Source organism: Dreissena polymorpha, chromosome 7 (genome assembly GCF_020536995.1).
Source record: "Dreissena polymorpha isolate Duluth1 chromosome 7, UMN_Dpol_1.0, whole genome shotgun sequence".
NCBI lineage: Eukaryota > Metazoa > Mollusca > Bivalvia > Myida > Dreissenidae > Dreissena > Dreissena polymorpha.
The window spans coordinates 105,499,088-105,522,062 of NC_068361.1; the positions used below are offsets into that span (position 1 = coordinate 105,499,088).

Below are 22,975 nucleotides of genomic sequence, written 5' to 3' on the forward strand. Positions count from 1 at the left end.
AATTATTATGTTAATCAGAAATTAAACAACAAACAGGCCATATTAAATGGTTTAATTTGACCTGATGAACAGAACTTTTAGCCCAAAACCCCGCCCAAAACAGATTGTCACACTATCAGTTGCCAGCCTTGCAACAACAGGTTTACCTACAAAGGTCAGATCGGTATTCGAACCCAAATCCACCCATGAGCCATCTGATGATATTGATCATATGATATTGGCCTCGGTTGCTCTTCCAATTAAGCTATCTGACCTTTTTGAAAAATATATAGGTAATCTGCAATGCTGTATAATAGCATTATTACCTTGCTTAGGAAATTTTACAAAGAATTACATTTAATTGATATTCTGTCATGATTTAGAACAGTATATTGTCAGTTCAAAAGCTCACATGAGTTAATGTTTGAAAAGCCCATAAAAGCTTCTGTTCGTAAAAATGGTGCTTATTAATTTGCCGACTGTGTATAGTTGAGATAAAATCACCTTATTTTGCACAAATCTGGTAAAATATATATGGTTCCAATACCAACTGCGGATAAGAGCAACAGAACAGTCCTTGTAACTAAATAACTCTAATATTTTAATAAATAAACATCTAAACCATAAAGTGACCTATACTGCGATAATTATGTATACCTGAAGAGAAGATATATCGAAGGTGAAAGTTGCGTAACACATGAAACTATAAACAAATTGTGCAGCAAACAAAGATTTGTATATACCAAGGACATCTATATTAATCTAGTATTTATGCCGTTGGCATTACCTCCTTAAAACACTAAACAATCAAATAGCACCTACAATGTAAAAATTTAGAACAGCCAACTGTTTCTACCTTCTCAATTATAATTTTCACTGACATCAGCAATGATTTCTCCACGTTGCATACTGTACTTCACAAGGGCCAGGCAGCATATTTGTTTTATTTTCCTTTTTGAGCATTTAAAGTCAAAGTTATTTCAAATTACCATAATTGAGGAATAAATGCAAGGTAGGTCAGCGATAATTATGTCACCCACCAAAACATGTTATTAAATACCATTGATATAACATTTTAATAATTTAACACTTGTAAGTATATATTTTTTAAGTACCAAAATAATAGGATTAAATTAATTTGTATATTCCTAACTACTGTTTCTAAGTCATTTTGGTTAGCGACTGTCACGTCACCAACCGTACTCAAGGTAGCGACTATCACGTCACCCACCATACTCAAGGTAGGGACTGTCAAGTCAGCCACCGTACTAAAGGTAGCGACTGTCGCCCACCTCAAAGTTATTTATATCTTATTTTAATTTATGTTTTAAATATGGTTAATCACATTTGATCACATCTTTTGATTGCTTGATTCAATCACATGTTATAGTATCTATCAACATTGCACGATTTGTAGTAATTATCAAATAATTAATTAAGAATGTTCTTTACAAGAAATGTTTGCTCAGATGTCAATAAAAGCACTATCTCCCTCACTATGAGATATTGTCAAAGGTAGCAATATTTGTTTGAATCATTCCATTTTGTGAGGCATAAAAATTAAGCTAAATTCTCGTGTGTTTTTTTTCAATAGAAGAGAATAGATCTAGAATATAACAACTTAATTTTTGATGAGATAATAAAGTTTCGTCATGTTGAAATGATACTCAAATGTGATTAACCACCTTTAAATTTAAATGTAATGCATGACTTAGACAGTGAAAGAAAAACACTATATGAAATGATTATGAAATCGAGTATTTGACTGTGCAGGTTGTTGTTTGAAAAAGTTTGGTACCTGAGTACATGCCGAACCAATCGTGTGTTTGTTCCTCAATGGCAATCTTCCAATAAATAATAGCACTTACTTGTTTTGTCGTCATTTTTAATAAAAGATGCGAGTAGCGGTCGGTGTTGACATTTGCTATGTACACACAAAACGTCAACGTCATTCGTTACTTGGATAAATTTTGTGATGACGTCATCGAACGGGGAAGTTCCTGAATGGAGACAAATGTTTTACACAAATAATGCTGATGCTTTATTCGAAATATAGTTACAATAAATACAGAGAAGAATTTTAAAATATTTAAAAGCCGTAAATTTGATCTTTTTTTCTATTTTGTCATTATGATCAATCAGGACACGCTGGTAATTTACTTCGAACATTTCCAGTTCCGGTTTCGGATATTCCGGATATCCGGTTCCGTTGCGCGCACAGATACCAAACTTTTCAAAATCTACAGTCCAATACACGTGTTAACTTGATGCGAGCTACTCGTGTTGCCCACGGCGGCTCAGCGAGCGAGCTATAAAAAGAATATAACAGTTGCAAGTGTGACTTTTGACCTAGATTTGATTTCAACAGGTGCTGAAGGTCGTGCAGGTATGGCGGCCATAGTAGATCCAGAACACAAGATCAATCTCGTACAACTGTGCAAAGCCTTACAGGAGAAACTACCCCCGTACACAAGACCCTTGTTTATTCGTCTTATGGAAAAGGCTGCAGACACAACAGGTTCGTGGATTTTGCGTGTTAATAGTTTTGTCAAGAGTTTAAAATGTATTGTTTAAAATGTTTAAAATGTATTAAGATTTGAGCATTAAGACCAGAATATAAATTTGACTTTACTTAATCTTTTATCATTAGCTTATAATTATAATTCTATTGTTATCTTCTTTGAAGTTTTAATATTTTGGTGGATTTGAAATGTAATAATTTAATAAAAAGCTAAATATAATTACAATAACAAAGAGCAACATCGTCTTAAAGATATGAGTAGATCCGATTCACGAAAATTTTGGAAATATATAAAGAATTTCAAAGGCGGTAATAAAAATCAAGCCAATATAAATGTAAATGATTTTTTAAATCACTTTAAACAAATGTCTGAAACGCCAAACGAAAATTGTTTTAGTAATTGCAATTATTCAGATTCAGCTGACGGCATAAATATTGACTTGCTCGATGATGCATTTACGACCGAACGATATCTTCGATGTCCCGAAATAAAAGCGCTGATTTGGACGGTAACGTTGTGGACTTTTTCATTGATTGTAAAGAATTTATCGCCCCATTCCTAGCTAAAATATTCAATTACTTATTTGATAACTGTGTATATCCTGAGTCCTGGACTAAAGGCTCAATTGTCCCATTGTTAAAAAAGGGTGATAAATCTAATCCGGCAAATTATAGAGGGATAACTTTAGTAAATATTCTGGCTAAAATATTTTCTTTAACGCTGCGCAACTGTCTGAATAATTGGTGCGAGAACGAATCAATTTTAAATGAATGTCAATTTGGTTTTAGAAAAAATCGTAGTACGTCTGACTGTATTTTTATTCTATATAGTACTATTCAGAAGGTTTTAGCAAATAATGTAAAACTATATTGTGCCTTTGTAGACTATGAAAAGGCATTTGATACTGTCATTCATGATGGCCTATGGATTAAACTTGTGAACTCAGGTATCAGCTGTAAAATGCTTAATATGTTGAAATCCATATATGCAAATGTGAAATCGTGTATAAAGTGTCCAAGCTTAATGTCATACTCAGAATTCTTTGATGTATCATTAGGAGTCAAGCAAGGTGAGCCTTTGTCACCTCTTTTGTTTATTATGTTTGTTAATGATATTGGTGAGCATTTGAGTTCTTCAAACCTATGTACAAATGATGTTGATATGTTATCTATTTTTATGTTAATGTTTGCCGCTGACATTGCAATTTTTTCAACTGATCCCTATAGTCTACAACACCAATTAAATTGTATAAATGAATATTCTAAGAAATGGGGTCGCAAGGTAAATGTAGGGAAAACTAAGGTATGCATTTTTCAAAAGTATAAAAATAAAAATATTTACACATGGGAACTCAACGGCGACAACATTGAAATAGTAGATGTCTTTACGTACTTAGGTGTTAAATTTTTCTATAACGGCTCACTTAAACGTGCAGTTGAATCACTGAATGAGCAGGCTCTTAAAGCATATAATCACCTTATTTCAATATTCAGTAGAATAAAATTAGATATTAAAATTAAGTTGTTACTGTTTGACTCAATGGTAGCACCAATAATCACGTATGGCTGCGAAGTCTGGGGAATTTACGATATGCCTGAGGTTGATAAACTGCATTTAAAATTCTGTAAACAAATACTTGGGGTTCGTCAACAAACATCAAATGCTGCTGTACTAGGTGAACTTGGTCGCTTCCCATTGTCCGTCATTTGTAAAGAACGAGCTCTTAACTATTGATGTAAAATCATGAGATCACAGAATACTTTGATAAATAGAGTTTTGAATACATTAACCTCTGACGATGCATGCATGAATATTGTGTTTTTTCGTGCTACATTTTCCTGTTTCTTTTGTGTGTTTTTGTGTGTGTGTGTGTGTGTGTTTGTTTTTTTTTTAAATTATCTATCTAGATTATTTGTATGCTATGATTTAGCCAATCTTCACCTCACTGTGTATATGTATTTATCATATGATTTATTTTGTCAAAAGCATGTATTGCTGATTATGCGAATAAATAAACGTTATAATTTAATGTATTTTTTTATTAAATCAAGTGCTGCAGAAATGCCCAGTTTAAGTAAGAGAAATTAAGACTTTTAATTGTCTTTTTGTTTACTTTTTTCTTTTATAAAATGAGCCCTGGGAAATAATAGTCAGACATGTTAGATGTTTTGATCATACATATTTCTTTTGTATTTAAACAATCTGATCCATTTGTAAGCCATTAAAGTAAATGATTATTTCAAGCTTTTTTGTTTTAGGTACACACAAGCTTAAGAAGACAACCCTTCAAACAGAAGGCTTTAACCCACACAAAACTAAAGCATTGTCACGTAATCGTTCATAGTTCATGGACGACACATAGTTACTGGCAATGTTCATTACTCTTAAATTACTGGTGTGTAGCCTATCATTCGATATCTCGTCATGCGCGTATTGCCAAGATGACGAGATTTGCATTGACTACCATTTTCTCGTGTCGCGCATGAGACAAGTCCGTCCCTCCCTATTTACGTTGGTTTCTCTACATAATGTAGGATAAAATATTCAACAACACCATATATCAGTTTCTTGTCCAATTTAATGTCTGACTTAACTAATATTTTCAGTTGTATTTTTGTATTCTTTTGTATTTACGCAATCTGATCCATTTGTAAGCCATTAAAGTAAATGATTATTTCAAGCTTTTTTGTTTTAGGTACACACAAGCTTAAGAAGACAACCCTTCAAACAGAAGGCTTTAACCCACACAAAACTAAAGAATTTTCACGTAATCGTTCATAGTTCATGGACGACACATAGTTACTGGCAATGTTCATAACTCTTAAATTACTGGTGTGTAGCCTATCATTCGATATCTCGTCATGCGCGTATTGCCAAGATGACGAGATTTGCATTAACTACCATTTTCTCGTGTCGCGCATGAGACAAGTCCGTCCCTCCCTATTTACGTTGGTTTCTCTGCATAATGTAGGATAAAATATTCAACAACACCATATATCAGTTTCTAGTCCAATTTAATGTCTGACTTAACTAATATTTTCAGTTGTACAAATACGTTGTGATTGCTACATGATTGTGTCTTTTTTCCATCTGTACACCTCTAGGTCTAAACGCTAACTGAACTATTTCCCTCTAACATTTGCCCCGTGAAACTCAGTTATGAATCCCATTGGTCAGTCTTCTAAATAAGCTGATTGGCTAGATTACTAAGAATCCCATTGGTCAGTCTATGCGTTGCTTGACCAATACAAACATACCCGGCCTTGTGTTAACTATACTATTCTTTAATCTCTCCCTCATCGATACGATTATATGTGCACTTTGTGACTGTCATGTTTACTGGCCCTTTTGATAAAATTTTCAATATTTCTTACATAAGGTTAACCTACATATTCCACCTACAATTTCTAACCATAATGTGACACAACTTATCCTCTTAATTTGATTTTTATGTATTTTAGCATACAGAAAAATCTTGAAGAATTTAAGTATGGAAGTAAACAAAAACATATTAACACATACGATGAAAAAATCAAACACGCAAACATGAAAACATCAGTGACTAAAACATATATATGATGAAAATCTGCAAATTATTAATGAAATTTTTAACGAATGTTTCTGCTGAAATAATAAAATATGGGAATATTTAAATCGTCAATGTCAATCACAATGAAGTGGAATGCGTCACTGATTTGGAAAATCCAATACGAATAGTGTCCATTTTGACATCTTTGGTGGAGGCGATGTGGTGTCTGGGTGAAGAGAGACGTCCGGTTGGAGAGTATGCGACATCTGGTTGTAGATGGTAACATGCAGTCGATGGAAGACGGCGGCTTCCGAATGAAGACGATGATTGTCAGTCGGAGCAGCTGTTGGTCTTCGGTTGTCGCACGATTTAGAATACTTCAAACGTTTATTATATAGAGTTCTGAAGAATGACTGCGTGCATGACTGTAGTATTATAATTATTGTTTATGTACACGTAATTAAGGTAACACACACATATATATATATATATAAGTTCAAAGACGATAAAAAATTTCACCTAATATATGTACAAAGTACGCGCGATTTTTCATCATCAAGTCCATTCATATCATCGTATCTTTAAAAATCATTTTCGACGACGCGTGAAATGTCCATTAACAGTCCACTCGTTGTATGGTTTTGATGCTGGTTCACAATTTGGATCAATGTCGACAATGCTGGATCCTAATTGAAGTCGTCTGTTACGTCATCGTATCCTCGAAGGATACATCGTCGTCGAAGATATCTGTATGTCGATGACATATTCGTCTTCTGTGTCGGGGCTTTAAGATCTGATCACGATCTCAAATGCGTTATGAACGCATGTTGCTGCAGGCAAACCACGCCAACGATGTCAGGAGCGCTGTTTTTCTCCTTAACTTGTATCGCATTGGCAAATCTTATAGGGTCAATTACATGAAATGATAAACGGGCCTTCTATTTACATAATTATAGTAAATGGAATTTGCTATATTAGCACTCAGATAACTTATCACACCTGTGATAATATACCCAAATAAAATGAATGTGCTAAAGAAACGCTATTCTCATGACACAAATTTATTCTGTTTTATTTAAATGGAAGTATTTCTTTGTTCGAACGGAGTTTCTTCGCGTTGTTTTTCATGGCTTCGGAATCGTAAGTGGAAGTATTTCTTTGTTCGAATCCTTGGTTCACGGTCACCATTTAACGTCCTGTGTCACGTAATCGTTCATAGTTCATGGACGACACATAGTTACTGGCAATGTTCATTACTCTTAAATTACTGGTGTGTTATCTATCATTCGATATCTCGTCATGCGCGTATTGCCAAGATGACGAGATTTGGATTAGCTACCATTTTCTCGTGTCGCGCATGAGACAAGTCCGTCCCTCCCTATTTACGTTGGTTTCTCTGCATAATGTAGGATAAAATACTCAACAACTCACTTTGTGACTGTCATGTTTACTGGCCCTTTTGATAACATTTTCAATATTTCTTACATGAGGTAAACCTACATATTCCACCTACAATTTCTAACCATAATGTGACAGAATCACTGTTTTACATGAATAACAGAACCGGCCAATAAGAACCTTTAACTCTAGATATTTACAGTTATATATGTAAGCAGAAGATCAGGTTTTGAAATATTAAGTTGTGAGCTTTTACCAGGGATTTTGAGGATACATGGGTAGATCACGATATAATATGAAACAAATTTATACTTTTGAATGAGTCATCACCTTATTTAATTTTATTTTATCTTTGCCATAGAGGAGGCTTCATGATTGAGCTCTTCATGTGTGAGGTCAAATAAAATTGTTTGTATTTTTGCTTAAATATTTAAAATATTTTTGTAAAGTTATAGTTACCATAGTCATGTCATGCATTGTAGCTTAATAAACAAAGCAAACATTAAAGTCATCGCTCTGTTAATTAATTATCTTCATTAAATGGAACACTGTTTTATCATGTTTAACATGCCGTACAAGCTCATGGTTTAAATACGTATGTTTTATAGGCAGTTTCTGCCTGCACAACACTTTTTCACGATTTAATTGTTATTTTGAGGTTTTTACAATCGTAATTGTCTATTTGTTAACTCAATGATGACCTGCATAGATACGATATACGTTATGCTGGTTTAATCAAGTTAGTTATAATCGGCCTTTTCATTGTACATGTAAGAAGCACACACATTCTTTCATGATTACATTTGTTTTGTCTGATTAATTCTATATGGTACTTTGTAGGCATTTATTAATTTGTTCATTGAGTTTGTTTATTTATTTATGCAACCGAAACGCGTACGGTTATATTACTATATTTGTATTATCGTAATGTTACTGAGTTTTGTTTGTAATTAGGTGAGTCACATTAAATATTTATAATGAACAGTTAATCGATGTTTGCATACATATAGGGGTGCAACAATGTTCCAATGTATTGCATTGTTTTGTCATGTGAGTTTTCCATTGAATATTGCAACATGTTAAAACATATTTTGCATGATAATTATCCATTTAAAAACATCAACTTTTGCATTTAGTCATTCATTGACTGTTGCTTAAGACTAGCGTAAACCTGCAGCATTTACAAAAGTTAATTTTATTTCCAAATTATTGCATATATATTTACTAAATATGTTTGAACTATAAATGGTATTGTATTTGTTATGAATCAAAGAATAAATTTAAAACTTATAAGATTGTCTCTACATTTTCTTTATTGTAAATATCTAAATACGTTTCAATATTCTAATATATGAATAGCGTGAGTAAATTTACTCGATACAAACACAATTGCATCCATGCATACAAAGATGTGATATGAAATGCACTGACGGTTGATATCCTAGGTACGTTGTCAATAAAAACTGGTAGAACCAGATGCACTACGTGACCAAATATGCGTTGAAAAGTGTCTCAAAAATACAATAAATAAAAAGATTCGCGAATTCCTACAACAAGTAACAAGTTGCCTAGAAAAAGCATCGACAAGAATAGTATAACAAAGATAGTTGGCACTATTCAAAACTCTGTAACCGCAACTAAAGTCACATGATGCCACTGTGCACAATTCACATTCGAGTGAAGCTCCCACGTTCACTTTACCGTGTTAGAGACAACAGTCCATTTTTAATCGGTATGCGAATATTTAATTTGTTAAAGTTAGGTCAGAGCACCAATATATATTGATACAATTGAAAACCCTTGCGACAATAGCGTTGTCCGATATTCGTTGTATTTCATAACGCTAAATTATTGAATGGAAGATTGTCACGAATTGCAAGTACTGTTTTAAACACTTAGAACAAGAACGCAGTAGGAGGAATATTATTTTGACGGGAAATGCGACGAGCTACAACACGCTTGCTTCTGCTTACAGGCCGATCGAATAGGAAAGAGAAGTATATCTATTGTTTGTGTTTACTAATCACAAGCTATTTCCCACGTTGTAAAGGCCTTTTGTGACTGAAAATAAACACTGAACAAAGAAACATGATCGTAAAAGAAAATAGACGGTCACCGTATGGCCTCTCTTACACATACATTACTTGTTAATTATATTTTGGTGTTCATAATTATGGACTTTTTTGCAATTTAAATCATGATATACGTATAAGACGTGACCGAAACCCGGTTACGATTAAGATTTCCACCATTCACGGTAATGTTTACAATAATTACAAACCTCCGAATTTCCTTCCGACATTCAACACATGCGAATATTTGAGAGGAATTGTTTAAGCGCAAAAGAAGAGTCTCTACATTAAAATGAAACTGATGTAACATCCTCTATTTATTTCGAGTTTAGAATTAAATAAGTTTTGAAGTTCGGGCTTGATAATGCTAACATCGTGTTGAAAAATAAAGAATAAGACAACATACTATGTATCTATGATTGCTGTTTTCCACTACCAATACACCTGGTGAAAGAATTGTTTAGACATTGAGTAATCCTTTTTATGTCCCTCAATCTATACTTGGGGACATATTGTTGTTGCCCTGTCTGTTGGTTTGTTGGTTTGTTTGTTGGTTTGCGTCAAACTTTAACATTTGCCTTTACTTTTGCAATATTGAAGATAGCAACTTTCTATTTAGCATGCATGCGTATCTCATAAAGCTGCACATTTTTAGTTGTGAAAGGCCAAGGTCAAGGTTATCCTTCAAGGTCAAAGGTAAAATACATGGGTCAAAATCGCTCATTTAATATACACTATAACTTCGTTTTGCAATATTGAAGATAGCAACTTTATATTTGGCATGCATGTATATCTCGTGGAGCTACACATTTTGAGTTGTGAAAGGTCAAGGTCATCCTTCAAGGTCAAAGGTCAAATATATGGGTCAAAATCGATCATTTAATACACACTATAACTTCTAACAACTTCTCATATGCATGGAGCTGCATATTTTAAGTGGTGAAAGACAAGGTCATCCTTCAAGGTAAAAGGTCAAATATATGGAGGGACGTAGTGTTTCACAAACACGTCTTGTTTGATTGGTGTTTATTGTGAACAATAGCAAGCTATGATTACAAATCACACATTTATTGGATATTCATGTATTTTGTGTTGTGTAAGTGGTATATACATAATTAAACTTAGTTAATAATGCACTTAAAGCGACGTTAATGATAGCAATGACCTATTAAAGCTGATAAAGATTATGATGATAATGACAATAATGATGTAAATGAAGATTCTTATTAGTATGATTATGCTGTTGATAAAAATAATCATTTATGTATCGATTTTAGTATTCTTCTTTATTGCCATTGTTCAAGTTTATTAATCTTGCACGACAGTTACATTACAACATGGAACGACAACTCTGCATGGAGATTCAAGGTTTAAAGCATTGGCGAACGTGCGAATTTGTTATCAGTTTTGTTCCGATACTGAAACGGGTTTAAACATGCCTGGTAGTTGTTTTATCCCTACTTTCGATTTAGAGTATCAAAACACGTAGTTGATAAATCGCGAAAATGTCTGCCACCAAACATTTATGAGGGCCACGTTTTTCTTGAAAACATAGAGAAAAATGGAGTTGTGTACTGCAGTGATTGTGAGGAACCACTTTGTAATAAATGTAAACAAGATCATGTGTGGACAAAGGCTTTAAAGGCCCACAAATAATGTGGATTTGCGGATGTACCTCCCTAGGAGATACAAACCTTCTGAAAATATTTACAGCCTGTACGAATCATGAAAATGAAGAAGTATTATACATGTGCAAAGACTACATGTGACATGCTGTAGTAAGTTATATGCCGCCATACACTAAATACATTGTTCGTCCAAGTTCAGGAATAAGTAAATAGGCACTCCATAAAAGAGTGGTTTACGCCATTTAATACCTTCGTATTCTTAACGGGTTTATCGATTGCAATTTTAATTGGCACTAAAGTGGATCACAACTGTTTGACAAAGCATACCAAGTGGTACTCATGCAAGTGTGTACACGCTTGGTATTTTCCCTTCTTTCGATTTAGAATATAAACACGCGTAGGCGATTTTGTTTAACTGCGTGTGAACTTGTCTGTAACAAATATTTATATAGCTCATTTTTGGAGAAGAAAGCTGCAATATAGGGATATGTGTATTGGAGAGACTTTGAAGAACCACTGTGTGAAAAGATTGATGTTATGCTCAAGAATAATAAGAACACAACATATACCTGTAGTCGACTGTGGATTGTGATGTGCAAACGTGCGCATAACATGTATATCAGATGAACTAAAAGCTATACTTGATTCAAAAGCCTTTTAGGTTGTTATCTTTGTTATGTAACACAGTAAGTGGCACAGTCGATCAATATACGGATGAGTATGCACATGCCAGGTATTTGCCCCTACTTTCGATTTAGAATATAAATATACGGAGGTAAATTTGTTAGAATTTGCACAAACATGTCTGTCAAACAATACTTATGCGGCCCCTGTTTGGAGGAGAAAGCCGAAATAGAGGGCGTTGTGAATTGCAAAGAATGTGATGAACCACTTTGTGGTCAGTGTAAACAGGATCATGTAAAGATAAAGGTTTCCAAGCACCACACGTTGTGTGACATTGCGGATGTACCTCCCGAGGAGATAAAGGAACTTCTGAAGAGCTTGCTTGCATGCCCTAATCACGAAAAGGAAGAAGTGGTATACCTGTGTAAAGACCACGATATGACCTGTTGTAATAAGTGTGCTATGGCTGATCACAGAAAGTGCGAGGTAGTAAAGGTACTTTCTGATATTTTGAATGATATAAAAGAAGATTGTTCCGGATTAAAGACAGTGTTGCATGACTTTCAACAGCAAGGTGAGCGTCTTTTAGAACATGAACGCAATCACGAAGAATTGGTTTTTGAAATAGAAAATCAAGCGTTGGCTTCACTCCAAACCATTAAGCAGAAACTCTTAGACATATACGCGCAACTCGAGAATGAAGTGCTATCATCTATTGCTGATAAGAAGAAAGTTATAGGAGAAAAAATCAAAACAAACAACGAAAAGGCACGTCAGTTTTTGAATGACATTGAACAGCAGTCAACTTATGTTGAACAAGTTGAGAAATTTGGAACGAATGAACACGTTGTTCTCCTGCAGCGCCAGCTTGAAAAGATTTCGGTATGTCGATTGAAATCAACCGTAGGTGAATTGGAGAAAAGTAGAAGCAAATCTAGCTTTAAATGTGTTGAGGATACCTCTTTTGATCGTTTACTGTTAGAGGTTAAGAATTCCTTGCGAATAGAAGATTGCACTTGTGATGTAAGTGAGAAAGGATCCGATACAGATAACAGTCATTATAAGCCATACACTGAGCGAATTACACAGCTTCAATGTACTAAAGATTTAAGTACTATACCCCTGTTTGACAAGGAAAAACGTCCCGACCCTCGTTCATGCATATGGATAGAGAAGTACATCGTTATATCTTTACACGAAGTGAATGCGTTACTAGTGATTGAGGAAGATAGTGATTTTGTAATATCAAAATTCAATTGCGACGTTACGCCTTGGTCAGTTTCTAAGACAGGTCCAATGGACATGGTTATTACTTTGCCAAATGCTTGCAAAATTGCATTTGCACAACTTCGTTATGGAAATGTGCACGTTATTACAGAACTGCAAACAAGAATCCCGTATAACGATGTTACTAGAAATGTCGCACTAAACCATTACATATGTATGTCAAATAGCAAGGAGCAGATCGATATTCTTAATAATGACGGAACGTTGCTTTGTGAAATCCGTTTAAGATCAGACATACAAGAGTGTACACTATCATCATTAAGTTTTTGTAATTTTAATGCGCATAATCGTGTGTTAATAATTTCAAATGGTTTTAAGAAAACATTAATGGCATTTAACTTAAATGGAGAGAAAATATTTGAATATAAGAACCAAGATCTAGCTTGCTCACGTCAAATTGCTATTGACCCTTGTGGTAATTTGTATATGACATCCTATAGTCTTAGCTTACATCAAATCAGTCCTTTTGGACAACATATCAGGTCTCTCCCTTTAGGGAAAGAAACAAAATATCCATTTGGTATATGTTTCGATAACACGTTTGATAAAATAGCTTTGAGTGGTGGACATGAATCCGTAAATCCATACCTGCGAGTGTATAGATTCACGTGATCAATGTCATGGCTTATACCTACGATTAACATTCGAATTATTAAATACAAATCTTAACCCATTTATGCCTAGTGGACTCTCCCATCCTTCTACATTGGATCAATTTATTTCCAAAATTAGGGATGTCTAGTATATGTATTTATATATTTAGTATATTTCTTACAGAAATTCCTTTAAGCAAACAGCGCAAACCCTGATGAGACGCCGCATAATGCCAATGCCTTTTTTCTTGACGCTAAGCATAAATGGGTTAATACAACCCCACAATATTTCAAACGCATAAACGACGTACTGTATATTAAAATATGTACGTGTTTGGAAATGTGCGTTTTAATGTATCTGAATTAGTAAATGAATTTCATTTATATGAATTATATTACAATTCGAGCTTTTTCGTGAGTATGGAATTCTGTTTTGTATGTTTGATATGTTACTACACGTAGTTCATAAGCGTACATTCAGGTTATTTATAAAAATTAATATCAAATACTAAAAACTAGTTAATATGAACGTTTGAATAAATGTTTGTTAATTTTCTCATAGCCAAACATTTAACAGTTTTATATTCACAGATATGTGTGCTTCTTGTTGCCAGTCATTCAATATCTCAACATAATAAATGGCATTGAGATTGCTAACATTTTCACGCATAATTATCAGATTTTAAGTATGAAGCGGGGTGTAAGCTTCAACAAATGTTTCATTATTCATCATGTCGTGTACTGTTATTTATATTCATTAAGTGTTAATTTGCATATGAAGTATATTTCAGTATTGTTCATTGGTTATTGAACAATTATCATTTAAACTATATTGTGCATGTTGTATTTCCTTCGTGTAGTTAGTCAATCAATATCTCAAGCTGGTGTATAAACTTGAGTTACCTAACATTTTCACGCACAATTATCAGATTTCAAGTATGAAGCGGTGTAAGCTTCAACAATTGTTTCATGATTCAGCATGCCATGTACTGTTATGTTCATTTAGTGTTGATTTAAATATGAAATATATTTCAGTGATGTTGATTCGTTATTAAAAAAAATTCTCATTTAAACTGGTATTTGTATCGTGTATTTTCGTTATCGTCCATTTTCTTAAGAAGTCGCTTTATACAACATGCAAGTCGTTTAACTGCTGAATCTAAATTCTGTATTGCAAGTGTAATACGCACACGGGAAATTGTTTAGGGCACTAACGTGGAAATAAAAGCTAAAACTGAAACTTCGTAAGTTATGAGCATGTTGTTGTGTTCAATTATTCTATGTTAATGTTACCTGAGATTAGTAAGTGATTTTATGTGAATGTTTTTATTTTGTGTTCATGTGACTTCATGTGGGTTTTCTTTATTATTTCGTCAAGAAAACGAACTCTTTGACCGTACACGATAGAGTTATTACGGTCAAATCAAAGATTCAAAGGATTCCGTACACAAAAAAACAATTAAAAAGGCCGTTGTTTGATTCCGAATGAGAGCGATACTAATATTTAATTATTAAATGAATACACATACGCAAACAATACTGTTTGCAAGCGGGTGGAAACACTTGCACCAGCAATACGGGTCGAAAGTTCAATCACTCGCTCAACCATAACCGAATATCTCGTATTTCAATGTTAAATGAGACATTTAACAGAGATGTAATATTCTATAAGTTTCACACCTGGCAATAAAAATACGCAGTGTCCTATAGTATCTGGAGCCGAGCGTATCTGGTATCATGGCATATCCCCTGTTATCTTACTTAAAGGTCTTTTAGATCGATTTCCATATGTGATAATCCCTGTGTACTCGTTATACATAATTTGCACACAAATCTGTACGGAGGAATTTACGAGACATTTGTATGCTATTATCATTTATGTCGTACACTCCAAAGAATTAGCTTTGAAACCACTTAGAATGTCGTGGTAACGGCGAAGATGTGGGAACAACTTAGTAACTCGTAGGAACGAAATAGCTTACTCTTTGGAAAAACTTACTTAATCGTGGAATAATAATGAACTTTTTAATTCAAACAACTTTTCAGAACAATATGTTTGAGTAATGTCGTCCGAAAAAAAAGAACCACTTGTATCATTCATTTTGAAAAACGCATTAAAAAACAAAATTTTAATTGGTTGGTTATGTATTAAAAATAATAAGTATCTGTTTCCACGCGTAAATGAGTATTTCCATTGAGTTAGCTATGTCTTTCCCAACGAGTTAATATTTCGTACCAATGATTTTCTCACTCGTAATCCCGACTTACTAACTAACTCCATGAGTAAGTTATCTTAGAATCGGGCAATAGTAACTACTTCGTGGGAACGTGTTTCTAAGTCTTGAGATATACTAATTAAGTTGTGTTAACACATTAATAATTTTGGTAACGATATATAAAATAATACTAATGTGTCCGTAGCATGAGGCTAAATTCAGTTTTTTTTCTGAAACACTTCCAGTTATGTCGGAACATACTGAACTGATCTATAAAGGTGCGCAAATGAATAGTTTGTTTTAAAGTGTCAACCCTCTAGCAGCGATACGTTTTGTGTTACGTGCCAAACAGTTTAAAAAAGTGATTGTTTGTTCAAAGGGGACCATTGCTCTAGTTGTGTACAAAATAATATAACAAGTTATTGAGGTGCACATGTTCACAACTTCACATACTGCTTAATATGTTAGTAACGTAACGTTCAGCCCTTTAGCAACAATATTTAATGAGCAACGGGCGATAACTATTTCATAAATATATTTTTTATAATAAAGGGCCACAACTCCGGTTATCAATATAGATGAGACGCAAAATATATACTGGAGCACATTATCATGCTCGTTATTATCTTTATTTAGTAACGACCATCAAGTAGCAGTACTTTGTTACATTTACGTAACGCGGGCCTCAGGCCAATACGACTGTCTTCAGCTCAATAACAAGGCCAATGTAAATTCAACTAATTAATAACATAATATAATAGATATGATGTCAATATATTTCAAGAAGACTTATATGTAATAAAATGAATGATATGAATGCTTATAAATGCTGACAAACTCATCACAGTATCTAGTTATTATGCTTAATTTGATGTTTCATGATAACACTTTTTGTATCACTTAACAGTTATACCTTATTGATATCCATATTAAAAACGGACAACAAATCGTTTTAGATATGTGTAAGGCAGGTGCCTACCATCGTCTGATCCGACGAACGTTTCTGATCGTCGACTGTCTGTGAAGTACTAGGCTTATATATGCTATAGGGCATCTTACTCAAGCAAATACGATTATATAACACTAGATGGATACTGTACAAGTTTTAACTTCGATACGTATATAATAAGCACTTACTTTAAAGTTAAACAGCCTGTCTAAAATTAAAAGGTTAATATTGTGCGTCCACTGTTAAATTCGTGCGGTATTTAAACCTATTCCTAATGAAAGACGTGTAATCTCTAGCAAATTACTGTAAACCTGGGAATGTTTCAAAAAAGGACGATGGTAAACAATTAACCGCTTGACATTTGATTTATAACCATTTTACCGTTTATCAATAATTTACATCTCAGTTAAATAATGACTACACGTATATCCTTTAGTCCAAGACCGTCTTCAATTCTCAAATGTTCAAAAGATGCTAGTGCATTTGGAGGGTGTCTGAAAATGTGAATGTCCGAAAACTTATAGTATATACGGTATTTCTAATTGAATGCTTTGAGTTTTTATGAGTACATACGTACCGCTCAACATTCTTCCAGATACTTTTTTATGTTATTAAATGTCTCACAAACGTCTATAAAATCGAGTTTAATCCACCAAATATCATTATTAAAATAAGTGAGCAAACCATATTACATATCAAGTTGTTTTAATTTGCGTCAGTGATAATCATATATTTGCGATCTCATCTGTTTGTGTTTATTTATGCGTGAAAATAGTTTATGTTGTTAATGTTAATGATTAAAGTGTCGCCTAGATTATAGGGGCAAGTTTACATGAAAAAAGCCGTTATCAGTTGCAACTACAACGGTACAAAAAGGTATATGGAAAAGCACTAGCAGCTGGCACTGGCCCAGTTGGGGAAAATAAGCTTCAGAAACATTCGAAACGTTCGCGTGGTGAAATCTTCAAAATTAATAGGGAATTTGTGGTATTTAATCTAGGTGCGCGTCCTGCGTCTTAAACGCATTAAGATCGGAAAAAAACTCATCGGTCCGAAGTACGCGGCGCGTCCTATGTGACGCATTCAAAATCAAGTGGTATTTGTCCGAATTAGAAATTCTCACGAAACACTATTTTTACAACGCCCGTATCTGTCACGCGGTAGTCATTCTAAAAACAACGTTTTCATTGGCTATTAACCCCACGGACGTTTGTAGGTAACCAATTAATGAATTCGTTTTACAAAGGCTTCGTCGAGATTGTTTTTAAAGAGCCCGGATGATCATTTCGTATCTGTTAGGTTTAATAAAATATGCCACCAAAGTAAGTCATTAAATTAGATAAAAACAACAGACACTTGGTCACCATTGGCGCAGCGATTCTGGCGAACATGAGGTCTCAGAAACAATCACGGACAAGGAAATCTCGAATGCTAATAGCCCTAAAACTAGCGGGAGTCAGGCTTCAAGTCAGCAGAGCCAGAACACGAGTTTTTGCCTAAAAAGCTCACCATGGACTCGTGGCTATAAAGGTTTGTCGATAAAACGGACGAACAAGACAATTTTATGTACTGCTCTATGTGTAAAAAGAACAGTTGTAAAAACAGTATGTTATGTTGTGCCGGTGCCCGGCCTACAAAACGCGCACATACCTCGTGACTGGGAACCAGCGACAAATCGATAAAGTGCATGCTGGGCAGCACGAGATAGTACGGTCTCTTGTGCACGGGACGTTGAGGTGAGTAGATGTGTTTATTAGCTGAAATAATTCGCGTTCAGATTAAATCTGAATGCTGAAACTCCGGTCTGTAAAAACCATAACGAAAAATGAATACAATGCTATTATATCAATATGCTTAACATTGCAAAATAACATAACCAACTCATAAAGTTTTAGTTAAGAAGTCCATTTTTACCTTAAATAGCGTCGAATTGAAGTTAAAAGGCATAATTTGTTTCAATTAAACTTCTGCTTAAATCACAATACAAACAGTGACCTCTCGTCATGTTATGAAATATTTAAATATCAACCAATCAGAAGAAGGCATTACAGTGTAATAGGCTGCGTCATTGATTAAAATCTACCTGCGTTATACAGCGGGCACAGCGATTGGAATGGAAAATTTGAGTAGTGTGTTGATTTAAATTGGTCAGGCGTACAAAATTGAAAGATTCATTACATAATTCTTACGGAAAGCCAAGAGTCTGCCAAAGCAAAAATCATCAAAAGACTATATGGCGGCAATTTATATTGACTAATGTGTTTATGTGCCTATGTCCCAATGTGAGTATTGTGTGAGGAATTGTGAGCCTATATATTTTATATGGTATTGTATTGTATATGTGTGTCTGTAACTGTGAGCCTGTAACTGTGAACCTGTGCGTGTAACCCTGAGTATGTTAGTAGTTCCAGGGGGTTAAGCCTGTGTATGTTAGCCAGTGTCTAGCTGTGAGCCTGTGTGTATTGTATTATATTGTATTTTATGTGTGTTAAACACGTATTTACCTGGAAGGCCTTTCCCACAAGATATAAGTGAGTCTGTGACTGTGTATGTGAGTCTGTGAGTTGCCTGTGATTGTGCCAATGACACGTATTTCCCTGGAAGTGTATTCCCAGAAGTATATGTGTATGTAAGCCGGTGACTGTGTGTTTAAGTACGTATTTGCCTGGAGGTGTATTCCCAGAAGTACATGTATAGTGCCATTCCGTGACGTGGACGAGCCGTAGCCGACGAGTGTCTACCCGACGAGCCGACGCGTCAAGCCGACGAGTTCCCTCGAAGACGACGAGGACGTTTGGTGCCATCCTGAAGAGGATTCCAGTCGATGCCCATGTGAGTATCGTATTTATTATCTTTGCTAGCGGTTGTGATAATTGCATTAAAACCCACGAGTAGCTAGCCGGGTGAAAACACTACAGTTAAATCACTACCAAAACACAACTTTGTTGTGACATGTCAGTTAGCAACGTTGATGATTGCGGCTATATTGGCTTTACCTTCTGACGCAATGTAAATATGAGGTTTGTAAAACAGTTTGTAAATAAATTAAAATGAAAGGAATTTTCTTGAAATTCAACACTGATGTAAAAGAAATATTGAAATGCCTATTTTTCATATTTAAATGCTCTAATAAACTTTAAAGCGAACATTTTTTGCAAACTGCTCGTAAAGTTGAACGACATTTGGGAAAAAAATGTCCATTGGAGCGGCCATTTTATAAATCATGTGATCAGTGGGTATGTAAAGTGTTTGTCATTGGCCAAGATCTACATATATTTTCAAGTTGAATATGCAAATTTGCAGGGGAGATCATGCTCTTTTCATTGATACCACATGTTGTTGACTTTTGCAAAAATTCTAAAATTTGTCATTTGAAGAAAATAGACAATATTTGGAAGCTTCTCCAGTTGTTGTAAGTCTGTAGAAGTGCATAGAAATTATATGGTACATTCATTTGATCTTTTATATACCCAAATGTGTTTAAAAAGTTAATGAAAAGACGCGCTCATTTTTGCTCACCCGCTTTTAATATAGTGACCCTATCTGAACGGCAAGTTGTCACATATTTTCTCGACCCTGCAAAAGTTCATTTCTTCAGCAAATTTATGTGTTTATTTAATGCAGCGAGATTTTTATTTTATGATAAACCTATATACAGCCTGTATTACATGGCTAACTCTAAGAAAGTGGCCTTTTGACAGATTATCTGTGAATTTACAGATTATCAATCTGTGCATTTACAGATTAGTGCAAGAAATATTTAACAAAACATGTTTAACTCAAAAAAGGCATGTTTATTTGTTGAATATTTTTCAAGTACATGATTCATAATGGCAGATTATGAACTTGTTTAAAAAAAATGTTGACTTTAAAATTCAATAAAACACATTAATATTGTATGTATTTAACTGATACATTACATATGGGTAACATCCCCATAGCCATTAAACATATCTATAAATATATAGTCAGTACAAAATATATTTATCAACTCTAAACATGAGCAACAATTCTAAAATAAACGATACGTATACAAATACAAACTGTACATTTCATCATATCAGCATGTTCCAAGAATATGTATAATCATTTCAATTAGTAAACTATATTTATCAATGTCATGGATTTTTGACTACCGAGCCTCTTTTTGCGATTTTTTAAATGGACAGGTTGGTATAATATATTTACAACAGCAGTTCCGCGGGACAATCGGCTATGCAAATGCGTATTGGCAAATAAACAATTATTGAACATAAATCACGAAATTGTTCATAGCAATGGAATAAAATGATTCAACACTTAGTCAATATAACACGGGGATTGACCCTGCTAAAGGCGTTAATAAAAAACACGAATGCTTAGTGAAACTAAATTATCTGCAATCATGTATACAATCGGTCGAAATAAACACACATTATTGTTGCATTAACTGATTTTGCTGCACATCTGACACTTCATTGAATACATGTACCTCTTTTCGCATGTATCACATAAATGCATACACATTCTAATATAAATTAGCATGGATTTAGATTGAAGTCATATATATACGAGGGCTTAGACACAGTTTTGACTAGGCACATGACAGTTATATATTTTTACGGTTGAAAATAATAACACATTTTGACATTTAGACCAGAAATTTTAACTCTGAAAAACATTTTCATTAATAAATATTAGGTGATTATTCAACGCAGATGTGATGGACCATTGCATGTTAACGTTTATATCATGACATTGCTCATTCAGTAAATTGATTCATGTCAGCCCAGAAAATCGTCGATACATTTAATGTTGACTGACTTAAATCCATAATAAGTATTGTGTACCACAAACAAATTTTATCATACCGCTGCATTGATATCTGTCTGATGTAACACTGCCTATTATATTCTTTTATATCAGTTCAACAGTAAGTTCTTATATCAGTCGATGATAGGAGACAGGTCATACTACTCGGAATCAACTATAAAGTAATCATTTTTAATAAATTTTAATCAGATTCAACAAAACAAGCAATTTGATACTAAGATGTAATATATTTTAAACACAAAATGCAACACAAACAGCAAACAACATGTTTTACAAATATTAAGCGCAAGTGCTCATGATGTCATTATTAACACGTCAAACGACACAAATCATATTCTTTCCAGCTAAAATGCAGCTTTTTAGTGATTTTTTTAAAGAAGTTATATTAAAAATGTATACATATATATGTTGAAAAGCTATCAGGTTAATCTGTACTTTGTGATATTTTGCCTAAAATGGTAAGGTATGGAATGCTGTCGGACTTGTTCAGAAATATGCAACTTATTTTTTTTTCCAAAAGCTAATAACTCTCTTATACATGGTCCAATCTGACTGAAATAAAAAGCACTGTACTGCAAGTATAAATACCTTTAAAATGATATATAATATGACATATTTGCTTAAACTTTTTTTAAAAAGTCCGATATCTCTATTTCAGTCACCCATGCAGATCATTTAATGCTATACGTGTTTTACCCCAAATGACACAAACCCTGGCTGTGGCATGGCAAAAGGGCTCTTCTGAACAAGATAAAGCCATAGATGTCCTGTTTAATACTCTTGGATGGCTGATTAAGGAGGACCTACCATTGTCAAAATTTCAGTCACTTGTTCATTTACTTCATGATTTCAATGTTAATACTGACTTATCTTAGTGCTATTTTCTTCAGTTTCATTGTTTACAGGACTCATTAATTTAGTTTGGGACTCGTAGATTTTCCCAGGGACTCGTAGTTTTCAAATATGCGAGTCCTGGGACTTATTGAAGTAAAATTCTACATTAATAGCTGATATTAATTGCTTTGTAATTAATTGCACAAACACATTAAAATATTCTTTCACATGCCTTTTTTGGTGAAGTGTTCTGTTCTAATCTTATTAGGAAGGATGCTTTTCATCAGAGACTTTAAATTGGTCAATAAACAGAGATCCTGACAGATGCACATCTAGCCAGGACTATGTTTGACACTGACAAAGGTTGACGATGACCAACAGTTTAAGTGTTTCTACAAGCCATACTTTAACAACTTACAGCAACGGAGGCTGATTGTTTAAGTATTTGTAGTTCTGATTATTGTGACTCATTTTATTAACAGAAACGCGCACTTATTTTAAGTTAATAAATACAAACTTTGCTGGTAATATA

At 34.0% G+C, this 22,975-nt stretch overlaps 3 protein-coding genes across 3 annotated transcripts in view; all 3 read left to right on the forward strand.

The window, feature by feature from the left end:
• LOC127837258 (uncharacterized) overlaps positions 1 to 22,975 on the forward strand; it is a 405,532-nt gene that overhangs the window by 357,350 nt on the left and 25,207 nt on the right. The gene's annotated exons all lie outside the window — the stretch shown is intronic.
• The window catches only part of LOC127837254 (long-chain fatty acid transport protein 4-like), a 456,835-nt gene that overhangs the window by 93,807 nt on the left and 340,053 nt on the right, over positions 1 to 22,975 (forward strand). The window lies entirely within an intron of this gene.
• The window catches only part of LOC127840009 (uncharacterized), a 54,339-nt gene continuing 43,157 nt past the window's right edge, over positions 11,794 to 22,975 (forward strand). The window contains exon 1 of the mRNA XM_052368398.1: positions 11,794 to 12,326. Within this exon, the coding sequence (XP_052224358.1) occupies positions 11,930 to 12,326 (397 nt within the window). The 5' untranslated portion in view covers positions 11,794 to 11,929. The remainder of the gene's footprint in view (positions 12,327 to 22,975) is intronic.